Source organism: Scardinius erythrophthalmus (assembly GCF_964197995.2).
Source record: "Scardinius erythrophthalmus genome assembly, chromosome: 5".
Classification (NCBI taxonomy): domain Eukaryota; kingdom Metazoa; phylum Chordata; class Actinopteri; order Cypriniformes; family Leuciscidae; genus Scardinius; species Scardinius erythrophthalmus.
In genome coordinates, this window is record NC_138225.1 from 35,979,888 (window position 1) to 35,992,880 (window position 12,993).

Here is a 12,993-nt window from a genome sequence, read left to right on the forward strand (position 1 = left end):
ACTGTGATGACGTTTCCACAGTTTTTAATATTGAAGTTTTTTAAAAATATAATAGTTTCCTTTATTTCAAATTCTGATTTTAGTAATATAATGACCGCGGTAGAAAGAGATACGATAACTTGATTATCAACCTATTTTCACTCGCATTTTATTTACTACTAAATCATTAGTGATCTAATCACTTACTATTTTTCCTAAATTGTATGCATAATTATTTCCAACTCTTCTTAATGTATAGCTATCCTAATTGACCTGTGCCTGTTTTTTATTTTCTTTCTTTATTTTTTATTATTCTGTAAAAGAGATCGAACTTTTTAATGTATGATACACTGTTGTATTATACTGGCATAAGTTGTTGCATCTCAATAAACTCAATTTTTTTTTATAAAAGTATAAAAAAATAAAAAAAGTAATACAGTTGATATTGTGTTGAATGTGTTCTGAGATCTGGTACCTCTGAGGGACAGTCCATAGGTTGGGGTAAACGGTTTCCTCTTTTCAAGAGTTCAATGAGATGATAGACTATCGTTTGTCCCTGCTTGTCACCTCCCATCATACTCAGGAAAACCTGAACACAACAAAATAGAGCTTCTTATTTAAGCGGTGTCGTTGACGAGTTCTTTGGACGTCCTGTGTGATTTACATAGCCAAAGCAATTCGAAACAAGCAACTGTTAAATGTTGCCCTTATTGTGAATGCAGCATGTCCAGAGAACAAAACGAGAAATGTCAAAGAACGGCTGTGATACTTACTGTAGGTGGGCTACAGAGCTTGTCGCTGTATGTAAAGAGTTCATACAGAACCACTCCAAAACTCCAGATGTCTGACGCTACTGAGAACTTACTCTCAGTAAGAGACTCGGGCGCATACCTGTCACAACAAACAAATATTTTTTAGACATGTTGTTCTAAACACCTATGACTCGCTTTCCTCTGCTTTCCTCTTTTGTGTTACAGTCACACAGGTTTTAATGAAAAACAAACATACCAGAATATTGGACTCTCTCCAGGTTCCTTAACCTTGTAGTACTCTTTGTCCTGAGGTAAAACCTTGGTCAAGCCAAAGTCACCAATCTTCACCCTGAACTCACTCTCCACTAGGATGTTTCGTGTGGCCAGGTCTCTGTGAATGTACCGCTTTGTCGCAAGGTATTCCATTCCCTGTAGAGACATAGCAGACGTGACAATTTCAGGAGATTCAACATTGTTGTGGAATAAGATGATGTAAAAAAGAGTGAAGAGACTTTTTGTTTGAAGAGAAGAGAAAGAAAAAGGAGGCTTACAGAATAAAATTAGTAGAGACGCATGATGATATTACTACAAGACTAGGGTTGAGTATCGTTTAAATTTGAACAATTCCAATTCCGATTCTTATCAATTCCTAATTTCGATTTTGATAAGGTAAAAAAAATAACGTAGTTATCATTCACATTTATTTTAAGTCTTATTGCATTTTATTGTAGCTGAATACCATGAACAAAAACCAACAGGCTAAAGAACACTAACACAAGGAACTTTTGCCTATGGTTTAAAGATACCATAGCAAAAACAACTAGCATAACTAATATACATTTCAAGAATACACGAAAAAAGAGTAGTCACGGACAATTGTGCGACAGGTATGATTTAGTTTAAGGCACTTCTCATTCATTTCTATTTTTTAATCAGGTTTGGAGCTAAACTCTGTCCTTCGAGATCCACTTTGCTGCAGAGTTGAGAACCCCTGTTTTAGAGCTTGGCGTAACTACAAAAGTGTATATTCACTATAAAAATGCATATGGAATCTTAAGATTTTAATCACACAAGTCTATAAATCGCACTTTTTCGTATATGGGTTTTTTAAGACAAAGGGAATCCTGGTTCTTCAAAGATTTAGCCAATGAAAGTTCTTAAAAAGAGCAGTGTAAATCTTGTTCGATCCTGAAACTGTCAGTAAACCTGATAACGGGCCTGATAACCTCCATCTTGACTGAATGAACTAAAGTTCCGCAGCAGCCGCACAGCAGCTGAACGAAGTTTTGCAAGGGTAAACAAAGATCTTGTTGTTTGAATAAGTACTAAACACTGTCTATAAAGGCTCATATTTTATTTATTTGATGTCTGACTGACATGTGGGACCTGACCTGAGAGAGAGGTCTAGCATTTGCTAGTCATAGCCAATACACAGTCTACACTTAAAGGTATAGTGGAGGATCTTTCCGAATTTTAGATAAGACCCGCCCTCTCCACTTTTTGAAAAGTTTGATTGATTCACCAGAATGATTGACAATTAGGAGGACCAATAGTATAGGTATTCCACCCGGAAGTAAAAAAAATCCTCCACTATACCTCTAAATAGCCTGTGCATAGGCATTTCATCTTTTATAAAATGAGATTTTGGCAAAATGTAATTTACAACAGGAAAAACTGAGCGCCCATATAGGTACAACAAGCTAGTTTGTAACCTGTTGATGAAAATGTAATGTGATGCCGCCGGCGCAGTTTTAATGACGGACAAAATGCACATTTGCACTCACCTGTAACTGCATTTAAGTTACACTTTTGTAAAATGTTAACAATATATTGATAAGTGATACAACAACATAGCCTATAATTTGTTTTTACCATCGGAAAATCATAAGCACAGGTGCGCCCCTGCACTGTTTCGTACTGGAACTTAAGAAAAAAGCGACTGAGTGATCCTCATCACCTAGGTAACATTTCTAAGAAATTTCTTCTTGGATTTATGATTGCTGATGAACATTTAATCATGTTATGGTAATAATATTAAACTATGGTTAATTCAAGGCTGTTAATATGCACGTATACGCTATCTAGCTAATTTTTGAATCTATAGTAGGCCTATTCTTTACTCTCCGCTCGTCTTCACATGTATAAATGTAGTAAAACATGTTTTTAGGGCTTTAGCCCTTATAGCCCTGAAACCCTGTATATCTATATTATTATTATGGTTGTTATTAATAGTAAATAAATCTAAAGCTTTTGAGAATATTATTTTGTGTTATTGAATTTGTCAGGGGCGTAGCCATCATTTCAAAAGTGAGGGGGACAGAATGTCAAGTGTAATACCATTTTTTTTTTCAGACTTTTGTTGACAGGTTTTTGCTTAGTTGGCTTAAAGACAGAACGAAAGAAAGAAAGATGTTCAGTACTTTATATCACACATGCAGGGTTTTTCCTGGCTCCAAACTCAGAGGTGGTAAAATCCTGATCATGTATTTTAATAATAAGATAATAAAATTAGTATTTTTCATAGACCATTATATACCCTACTGTGTTTGTGGGTGGAGCTCGGTACCTCTAGGGGGGTACGGGGGCATGCCCCCCCGTAAGAAAATGTTTACATTTTAAAGATAAATTCATTAATCTGGTGCACTTTGAGTCACCCAAATCTGCTGTTAAAAATAAATAATTCACCCGCCAACCGCCCTAACCTATGATATTTGATCATCACAATTACAATTATTCAAATTCTCAGTGTTAAGCATGATAATATGGTAAAATGTCACACTGAAGTAATCTATCTATCTATCTATCTATCTATCTATCTATCTATCTATCTATCTATCTATCTATCTATCTATCTATCTATCTATCTATCTATCTATCTATCTATCTATCTATCTATCTATCTATCTATCTATCTATCTATCTATCTATCTATCTGTCTGTCTTACTAAACTAAACCTTTCCAATTGAAAACCTTCAAACTTCAAGCTTTTAAAACTACTTCAAACTTTCTGGTTAGGCTTTTTCAAGAGAACTTAAAGTTTGTCATGTAGGCCTACACGTTACAACGCTGCCTCAAGCAGGCTGTTAATGCATGAAAATACAAATTCAGCATTAACAATCACCATGTTTATTCTAATTTGAAGAGCTTTGATAACATCTGTGAAAATAAAAGACATTACGAATAAAAAAAGATTGAAAATAAGTGCACGTTTCGTGGGTAGTGAATATTTTTAGTAGCCTAGTAAACTTGTTAATTATTCAACAAGAGAAATAGACAAGAGTTATTCATCATTGTGCAACCCAATTCGGATACCACATGACAACTTACTTACAGTGCTTGACTTTTTCGTGAAAAAGGAGTGAAGAGTTGTTTTGCCGTTTTGAACTCATTGCGACGACCTCTATGAAAAAAAATGTATTGGCCGCGGATAGGCGTGTCATGATGCGCGAGTGACTGATTACCATGGAAACGTGAAAGTCACGTAGACTATCCTTGACTCTTTGGATTTTAAATCTCGATGTAGGCTATACACACCCGCGAAAACCTCAGGTTGTCGTGGACACACTTTCCCTATGAAAAAGTGCGGTGGACGAATTAACATTTTATAAAAAGTGGGGGGGACACGTCCCCCGCGTAATCTACGCCCATGGAATTTGTCATGAAGATGTGACCATTTCTTCCTTTTATGTAGGCTTACTAAATAATCTAAATATAAAAAAAATATATAAAAAAGGGAGGGGGTGCCTTTTTTCAGTTTCAACACATACCCCTCAAATGTGACCCTGGACCACAAAACCAGTCACATGGAGCAATTTTATGACATTGAGATTTATACATCACATGAAAGCTGAATAAATAAGCTGTCAATTGATGTATGGTTTGTTAGGATAGGACAATATTTGGTCGAGATACAACTATTGAAAATCTGGAATCTGAGGGTGCAAAAAAATCGAAACATTGAGAAAATCTCCTTTAAAGTTGTTCATTTATGTTCACGATTGTGCAGCATTCACTCACAAAAATAAATGTTTTATATATTAACGATAGGAAATTTACTAAATATCTTCATGGAACATGATCTTTACTTAATATCCTAATGATTTTTGGCATAAAAGAAAAATCAATAACTCTGACTACTGCCACAAATATACCCGTGCGACGTGACTGGTTTTGTGATCCAGGGTCACAAATGGTCTGTGCACGGCCATTACCTTGCATATTTGAGATGCATAATGCACAAGTTTCTTGTGGTCAATCCTGTCTCTGTTCTTGTTGAGATAGTCTCGTAGACTTCCATAAGGCAGGTACTCCATAATCAGTCGAAGGTTTCTCCTTCCTAAGAGAACAAGACATTAGAGCTTGCAATAAGACAGAAGCACAGTTCTTCAATGTGGTAAAAATTAGTCTAGAAACAATGGAGAGCGCTCAATAACTAGATGCACACGGTTTTAAAAATCATGCACTCGTTTGGGGGTTCTCTTCTGGTTCAGATTCGAATCTCTTTGAGACAAGAGCTGGGTTTGGTGCATTTATGGAAGTAAAACATTCATTTGCAATGCAAGCGTAAATGAAAAGTAAATGAGAGCCTATACATTGTTGATTGGATGGAGGCAGATCTAAATGCAAACTTGTAGAAAGAAGTAATTTCACCAGAACATATTTTGATTAAAATTAGGCAAGGTTTAAAAATAAAGCATATACTATATACTAAGCACATATTTTATGCATATAATAAATTGTTAAAAAATAAAATCAATAACATGCATTAAAAGAAATTATGGGGCGAATTTCAACATGCATTAAAAAAATTGATTGGGCGAATTTTCATTTCATGCTTTTATATGTTTGAAAAGGACAGCCAATTTTCATGGGAACACGTAATTAGACTGTGATCCTTTATTAATGCTATCATTGTGCTGGTCAGTCAAGAGACTGATGGTCTCACAACACCTTAATTCTATCTTAGAGTATTATTAATATTAATCAAAATATGGCCTTATAATGCTCAGTTACTGCCACTCAAAGAAATGTCAACTTGATCAACGCTGAAAAAATTAACAGAAATTTTAAATTTCTGGTTCATTGATGATCTCTGGTGGTAAATGGCCAAAATACCACTTGATTAATTTCTATGCATTGCTTGTCTGGAATCAAACTTTGATTTGAAGTAGTTGAACCAAGTGTAACAGCACATGCCAATGCATCTGCCAGCACTACAATCTTATTCATAATTATCAAGCAATGTCAATTTAGCCAATCGTAAAAAAATCTGATCTTTTACGGACTCAATCAACACGTAAGGGAATGGAAAACATTGGCAGTCACTCAAATTCTGAGTAAATGCTTGGGTGTAAACTAAAGATGACGTATCTAAAGCAACAAAAGGTTTCACAACACTTCATCCAGTACCTGCACCGTAGCACACGCCTTTATATTTCACAATGTTCTCATGCTGGAGGGATTTGAGGATCTCGATTTCCCGTTCAAAGTCACGGATGTGTTCAGTGGTGCTGTGTTGTAATTTTTTCACTGCCACCACCTCACCGGTGTTGTCCTGCAGGGGATCATACCTGCACATTTCCACACTGCCAAAATTTCCCTGGAAACAGGAGATAATTACTGTGGTTAGCACACATTATTATTATTATTATTAATTTTTTTTTTACTATTTTCCAAATACTGTGGCAATTGAAATAGTCATAAAAAATAAAAAAATCTGTAGAGCTACACTTGATGCTCCCCTTTAAGCATTACAGAAATATGAAGCAAATCGACAATTCATACATAAACAACCATTCAAACGTAGGGTTGGTAAGATATGTTTACTGGTTTTGAAATAATGCTGTACATATTTGATAAATGTGACAGTGATGTTGTTAAATATTATTACAATTTAAAATAACTGTCTTATTTTAATATATTTTAAAAAGTAATTCATTCCTGTGATGGCAAAACAAAATTTTCAGCACCCATTACTTCAGTCTTCAGCGGCGCCCTCGACTAAAGATTTTTCTAGTTGACTAGTAGTCGACTAATCGCACGTGTATATTAATGATTCATATAAATCATAATAATGAGCCTTTAATTCTCAAGCGCACGCATAAAGCTTGCCAAAGCGTTTTATCATTGGATTAGGTTATTAATTTCCCCCTCTTTCTTTTTTATATTTGTTCTGTTTGTTCTTTTTTCACTTGTTATTCCTTAATAAATGTATTACTTTTTCTGGTTTGATTATCCCCCGGAGTGATTCGTTGCTGGGATTCCATTACCACAACCCAACTTTATTTATTACGCCTTTTAAAGTTTCCTATATTCCCCTAGAGGCGGGGCGTAATAATTGGGGGCTCGTCCGACCAATTCTATTTTTGATTTGGAAATTCGCCCGATCCAAATTGAGAAGTTTGCGGCTTTGCTGGTGAGTACCACATATATTTTATGTTTTGATTGGCAGTTTTTTTCCATGCGTGTTGGGGAAGTATTAGGTTGATAAATGGAATTTAGTATTGAGGCGTTAAAAACAGGCTCCTTCATGTGATGTTTTGGAGTCCTGTCAGAAAGTTGATTTATACTTAATCACTGACTTCTATGATATTATTATAAAAACTGCTAGAAAGAAGGAACTGCGAGACATAATTCAAGCTGCATTAAGCAGGGTATTTTGCAGCCTAGTTCTAACGTTGAGGTAAGTGATCAGGGTTTATACAGAGATTCTTAAATTGAATTTACTACCTTTTTACCACCTATTTTACTACCATCACAATATTTTTACTACCAACACGGCTTCAAACTTCAACGGTAGCAGTGTTAAGTGATAAGTAAAGTGACAAGTAAAGACATGAAATATCTTTCCAAAATGAATTAATAACATATTTAATCACAATTTAATGAGGCAATTATAACTTAATTTCAACACTGGGAGGGAGAGATAGATATTTTTTTTTCCAAAACACTATAAATCCATCCATATTTTTTTCCAAAACGCTATTAATCCATACAGATTTTTTTTTTTCAAAAGCTATAAATCCATATTTTTTCCCCAAAAATTTATGGTTTGTCTTTTTAAAAAGTATTTTGTCTTTTATTTCGTGTTTCGTGTTTGCATTTGAGGAAAAAAAACATGTTATGTAGCCTAACCGTTCGTTCATGCTTTTAAAACTTTCAGAGACATAAAAAAACAAAAAAACCCCACAAAGCCTCTTTGAAACGAATTTGGTTTTGTATTAATTTTATCTTAATTTTAATCCATGTTCAATTATTTTGTATAATCACAACACGTTCAGACATGAACCGAAACTCAGCGTATAGGTAGCCTAGGCTATTCGCCTCACAGACCTAAACAAATTAGAAATATCATATATCTATTATGGAGATATAGGATATGGAGAAGACTAACTTTTTTTTTTGCTACATGCCATGGGATTAATCAATGCATGCTGATGAATAATGTATAACAATAATAATTAATCTGCATTCCCTAGTTTTGCACTGATGTAAAAAGACTGACAGTGACACAATAAGACCTCATGTTAGCAAAATGTTTTAATCTTTTAACTCTAAAAAAAAACTATTAATAAACATGAATGTTCTTTAATGTTTGATTATAATTTTACTGTCTTCACATAGGGATGGGAATTGATAAGATTTTATCAATAATAATGCCACTGACGACTCTGATTATCGATCCAATTCTTTAACGATTCTCTTATTGATTCTTGATAGCACTGTGTGGAAAAATGTAGTCATATGCTTTAAAAAAACAAGTGCTTTTATTTATTTATTTATTGCTTGAGTTAGCAAACTGTACTTTTTATATAATTTATGTAATAAATAGAACCTTATTGTAAAGTGTTACTTATTATTTACCCATTCAGACGTCTCCTGAGTTCACGGTTGGAAAGATCAGTTGTTTTAACCATTCATTAATGAATCGGTTCAAATGAGTCATTAGTTCGCGAATTGGACGTGCCATGCGCGTTGTGTGATTATCCCAGCAGACATGGACATCCAAGATTTGTGTCAACATAGAAAACATTTCATCACTGTATAGTTTTTTTTTTTTTTTTTCGTTTAATTAAAGTGTTGTTTTATGTCAGCTGAATGTCCGGAACGCTTTTCAGAGAAGATAAGGCAACTTATTTAGCACAATTTACACCCAGCAGTAATTCAGGAAAAAAAAAAAAATCTCTGAATGCTCCACATGAAACTTTGGTCTTCCGACATTTTACCACCGTGTCGATTTATTTTGATTAATATGTGCGAGGGAGAGCAACACAGCGCCTAGTTTGGAGGTTTGGAGACGGTTAACTCGTTTACACAGAGAGTGCGCGCGCGCGACCGGCTCTCTCTCTCGTTCTTTCATACGCTCTGTGACACACCCAGCCGTTCATCTACATTACTCGCCGATCAAATAAGACTTTGGCGGGACAAAAAAATCACTTTGGCGGGCGCTAAAACAAGTTCAATGCAGGAAAATTAATGCGTGAGTTTCCATTAGACTAGCTCGATAGCCAGGTGTCTCATCAAATGGCGAGCTCAGCTGTTGTTGACGCTGTGTGTGTGCTTCAAGATTCTGACGCAAGTGCTAAGATTCCAATTGGCCCAGAGAAAAAGTGCTAAGATTCCGATTGGCCCAGAGAAAAAGTGCTAAGATTCCAATTGGCCCAGAGAAATGTCAATTATAAGAATTATCCAATAATGTTTCGCAATTCTAGCCTGCATGGCAGTTACTGTGAGAGAAACAATACCCTCCCCCCACCCCAAAAAACAAAACTCTCCGGTTCACGTAAATGACCCAATTGACCAAGAAAACGGCGATTGTCGCCGAAAAGCAACAAGTTTGCAGGTATGCCCATGATATAGAACCAGTTAGATGGGGCTTCGAAAATTTACTACCTCGTCAGATGACGTTTACTACTTTTTACTACTTTTTACTGGCCTTAATTTGGCATAATTTAATTTACTACCTTTTACTACCTTTTACAACCCCGCGGAAACCCTGGTGATGAAGATAGCACTGATGTTGCGAGTTCAGATCCCATGTTGCGCTCACTTAAGCCCCTTTCACACAGAGATTCCGGAAAATACATGGATAAAGTGACCCGGGTTCGTTTGATTTTTTTCGTTCATTCACACTGCCAGTGATTTTCCGGAATCAGAGAGTGCGTTCACACACAACCCGTAGAAATCCCTTAAAGACACGTGACATCGATGTGACTTTTAATGTCTCAGCAGCGTCTTAAGTTTGCTTATGGGCTGCGATTTCTCTCGAGAGAAACCACGCTTGTGCTTTTTTTTCTCTGATTCGATCATAAACTTTCGCATTACATAGGGTTTCACAGCTGACGAACGATCCCGGCTTCAGCGTCATCATTACGACAAAGCATTATTACGGCTTTTGTTCACACAGCGCGCGTTCCGGGACTGAACACGGCAATGTTACTAGGTCCCCAACCCGGCATCGATCCCGGCATCAATCCCGGGTCGTGTTTCACGCGTTCACAAAGAAGGCACTCTGGCAATTTGCCAGCAATTTCCCGGGTTCAAAGCGCTGTGTGAAAGGGGCTTTAGTGGTGTAAACTCAGAGGATTTAAAACTAGCTATTCAGTTAAAGCAATTAGATCTCGAAATAAAACGTCAGGAGCACACTACTCAACTGTTACGTTTTAGGCAGTGTGAACTAGAAACGCAGGCTGATGATCATCGTTCCAGTTCAGACTCAATTTGATGTACCCTCTACTAGTGTTGACTATCATTCACCCTCTGTGCCTTTGTCTGTTGCTCCTGGTCATTTTGTTGATTTTGATGTTAGTCGTCATTAACCCTAGTGGCCCGCATTTAGAGATAATGAGGTAGATTCGTATTTTGGCGATACACTGAAAAGTGATGATAAACTGAAAAGTACGGTGCTAAGGGTGTACGAGAAGACTGTGCTTTTTGATAGATGGTGTCACTCCAGCAGTCGCTAATTTTGAAAAACTCAGTGAGTTGATTTTGATTGAAGATTAAAAGACTGAATTGTTGTCTATTTGAACGAAAAGAGTTTTGACTCTTGCCGAGGCTGCTGTCTGTGCGGATGAGTTTACTCTGACTCACAAAAATGCGTTTGTTGTACGTCACAAATTTTATTCTCCGTCCTCAGAGAAAAATTCTAAAATCTCGAAAGTAGGTCTACCTAAGCAAGTAATACCAGTTGAATCCCGTGAATGTTTTTACTGCCATGGACTTGGTCATTTGATTGCGAATTGTCCCTCACTGAAAAATGGAAGTCAGCCAAAAGTGCTGGTTTTGTTAAGAAAATTGGCAGTCAACTTAGTTTGAATATTGATGCCGCATATGATCCTTTTGTGTGTCAGGGGATGATTTTTCTTTGTGGATCTGAGCGAGACCTGGTTCCTGTAACCATGCTGCGGGATACAGGGGCCAATCAGTCGTTTGTGTTGGCTAGTATGTTGCCATTTTCTGAGAAAAGGTTTTGTGGATCTGATGTTCTCATTCAAGGGATTGAGTTGGGGGTGTTAAAAATGTACCGTTACATAATGTGTATATTTGATCCGGTTTAGTAACAGGCTGTGTAAAATTGGCAGTGCAGCACAAGTTACCTGTGAATGGCGTGGCCTTAATTATGGGTAAGCTATGGAGTTAAAAAGCTCTGTTATCACTCCAGTAGCTTTGATCGTGGTTGCTTCTGACAGTGATGTTGATGAAGATGGACTGAATCTGCAGAGTACCCTGGTGTTGGGTGGCGGATTGAATAATTCTACCATTTTGGAGAATTTAACCTCTCATCTGGCACATTTATCTGACCCTCAGCGCACTGATATAGTAAAGTTGATCAATTCATCCTCAGAGTTGTTTTCAGACGTTCCTACCCGCACTCAAGTACTGAAGCATGATATTTACGTAGGTGATCATTCACCGATTAAGCAACGTGCTTATAAAGTGAACCCTGTTAAACGTAAAGTTATGGAGGCCAAGGTAAAATATCTAGTTGCGAATTAATTCGCAGTTCCGAGTTTCAGCGCCTGAAGCTCATCCTATTTATTAGTCCCGAAATCGGACGGAACACAACGGTTCTGCACGGATTATAGAAGAGTAAATGCTGTGACAAAACCAGATTCGTCTCCCCTCCCACTTATGGAGGATTGCATTGATAAAGTAAGCTCTACGCACTTCGTCACAAAACTCGATATGCTTAAGGAGTACTGGCAAGGAGTGCGCAGCCGAAATATCGGCTTTCGTTACCCCGGATGATTTCCTTAATTAAAGGGCGATGACGTTCGGACTGCACAGCGCTCTGGCTACGTTCTATCGCTTGAGGAGTCAAGTGCAGGGTGGTGTTTCAAACTGAAACCTGTTTCAAAAGCCTGTTTCAAACCTGTTTAAGCCTGTTTCAAACACGATGATATTGTTGTTTATTCGGATACATGGGACAAGTACTTGATAACTTTAAGGACTGTTTTTAATCGTTTACTGGATGCATCTTTCACTCTTAACTTGGCTAAGTGTGAGTTTGGCAAAGCGACAATTACCTGTCTAGGGAACAGGTGGGGCAAGGGCAGGGTTGATCTGTTGTTTTGAAAGTGCAAGCTATTGCAGAATTTGCAGGGGCCCATACGAAACGTGAACTCAGGAGATTCCTAGGAATATCTGGCTATTATCGGGGATTTTGTAAAAATTTCTCAGTTGTTGTGTTGCCTTTAACAAATATGCGTTGTGTGTCAAAAGCCAGATTGCATTTGATTCTGTTAAAACCCATTTGAGTAGTGCTCCTGTCTTAACAGCACCAAATTATTCATGTGCATTTCATTTGGATGTTGATTCAAGTACTACAGGTGGAGGTGCTGTCCTTCTGCAGGATGATGCAAACGGGATTGAGCAACCTGTTGGGTACTTTTCGAAGAAATTTCTGAAACATCAGTTAAACAACAGTACCATTGAGAAGGAGGTGTTAGCCTTTTGAATGGCTTTACAACTCTTTGAGGTGTATATTGGCTCTAATTCTCTTCCGGTGGTTGTGTATACAGACCACAATCCATTCGTTTTTTTTTTGTCTCGGATGAAAAACTCAAATCAATGAATTATGCGCTGGTCTCTCTTTGTCCAAGATTTTAACCTGGAAATTCGCTTTAAGAAGGGCAAGGATAACGTGTTGGCCGATGCACTATCACGGTCGTTTAATTCTGAGTAAATCTACTGTATTCTATGAAGATTCTTTATGTGTGAGGGTGTTACGACCTGTGTTTATTTAGCCTATTGTTTCTC

The 12,993-nt window shown here is 37.0% G+C and overlaps 1 protein-coding gene across 2 annotated transcripts in view; it reads right to left on the minus strand.

Moving 5' to 3' along the window:
• Positions 1-12,993, minus strand: part of jak2b (Janus kinase 2b) — a 45,050-nt gene that overhangs the window by 1,009 nt on the left and 31,048 nt on the right. For both annotated transcript variants that reach the window (XM_081366752.1, XM_081366753.1), the window contains exons 19-23: positions 6,142-6,331; positions 4,944-5,068; positions 988-1,160; positions 753-870; positions 455-568 (exon numbers count right to left, since the gene is read on the minus strand). In XM_081366752.1, coding sequence (XP_081222878.1) covers positions 455-568; positions 753-870; positions 988-1,160; positions 4,944-5,068; positions 6,142-6,331 — 720 coding nt within the window. The remainder of the gene's footprint in view (positions 1-454; positions 569-752; positions 871-987; positions 1,161-4,943; positions 5,069-6,141; positions 6,332-12,993) is intronic.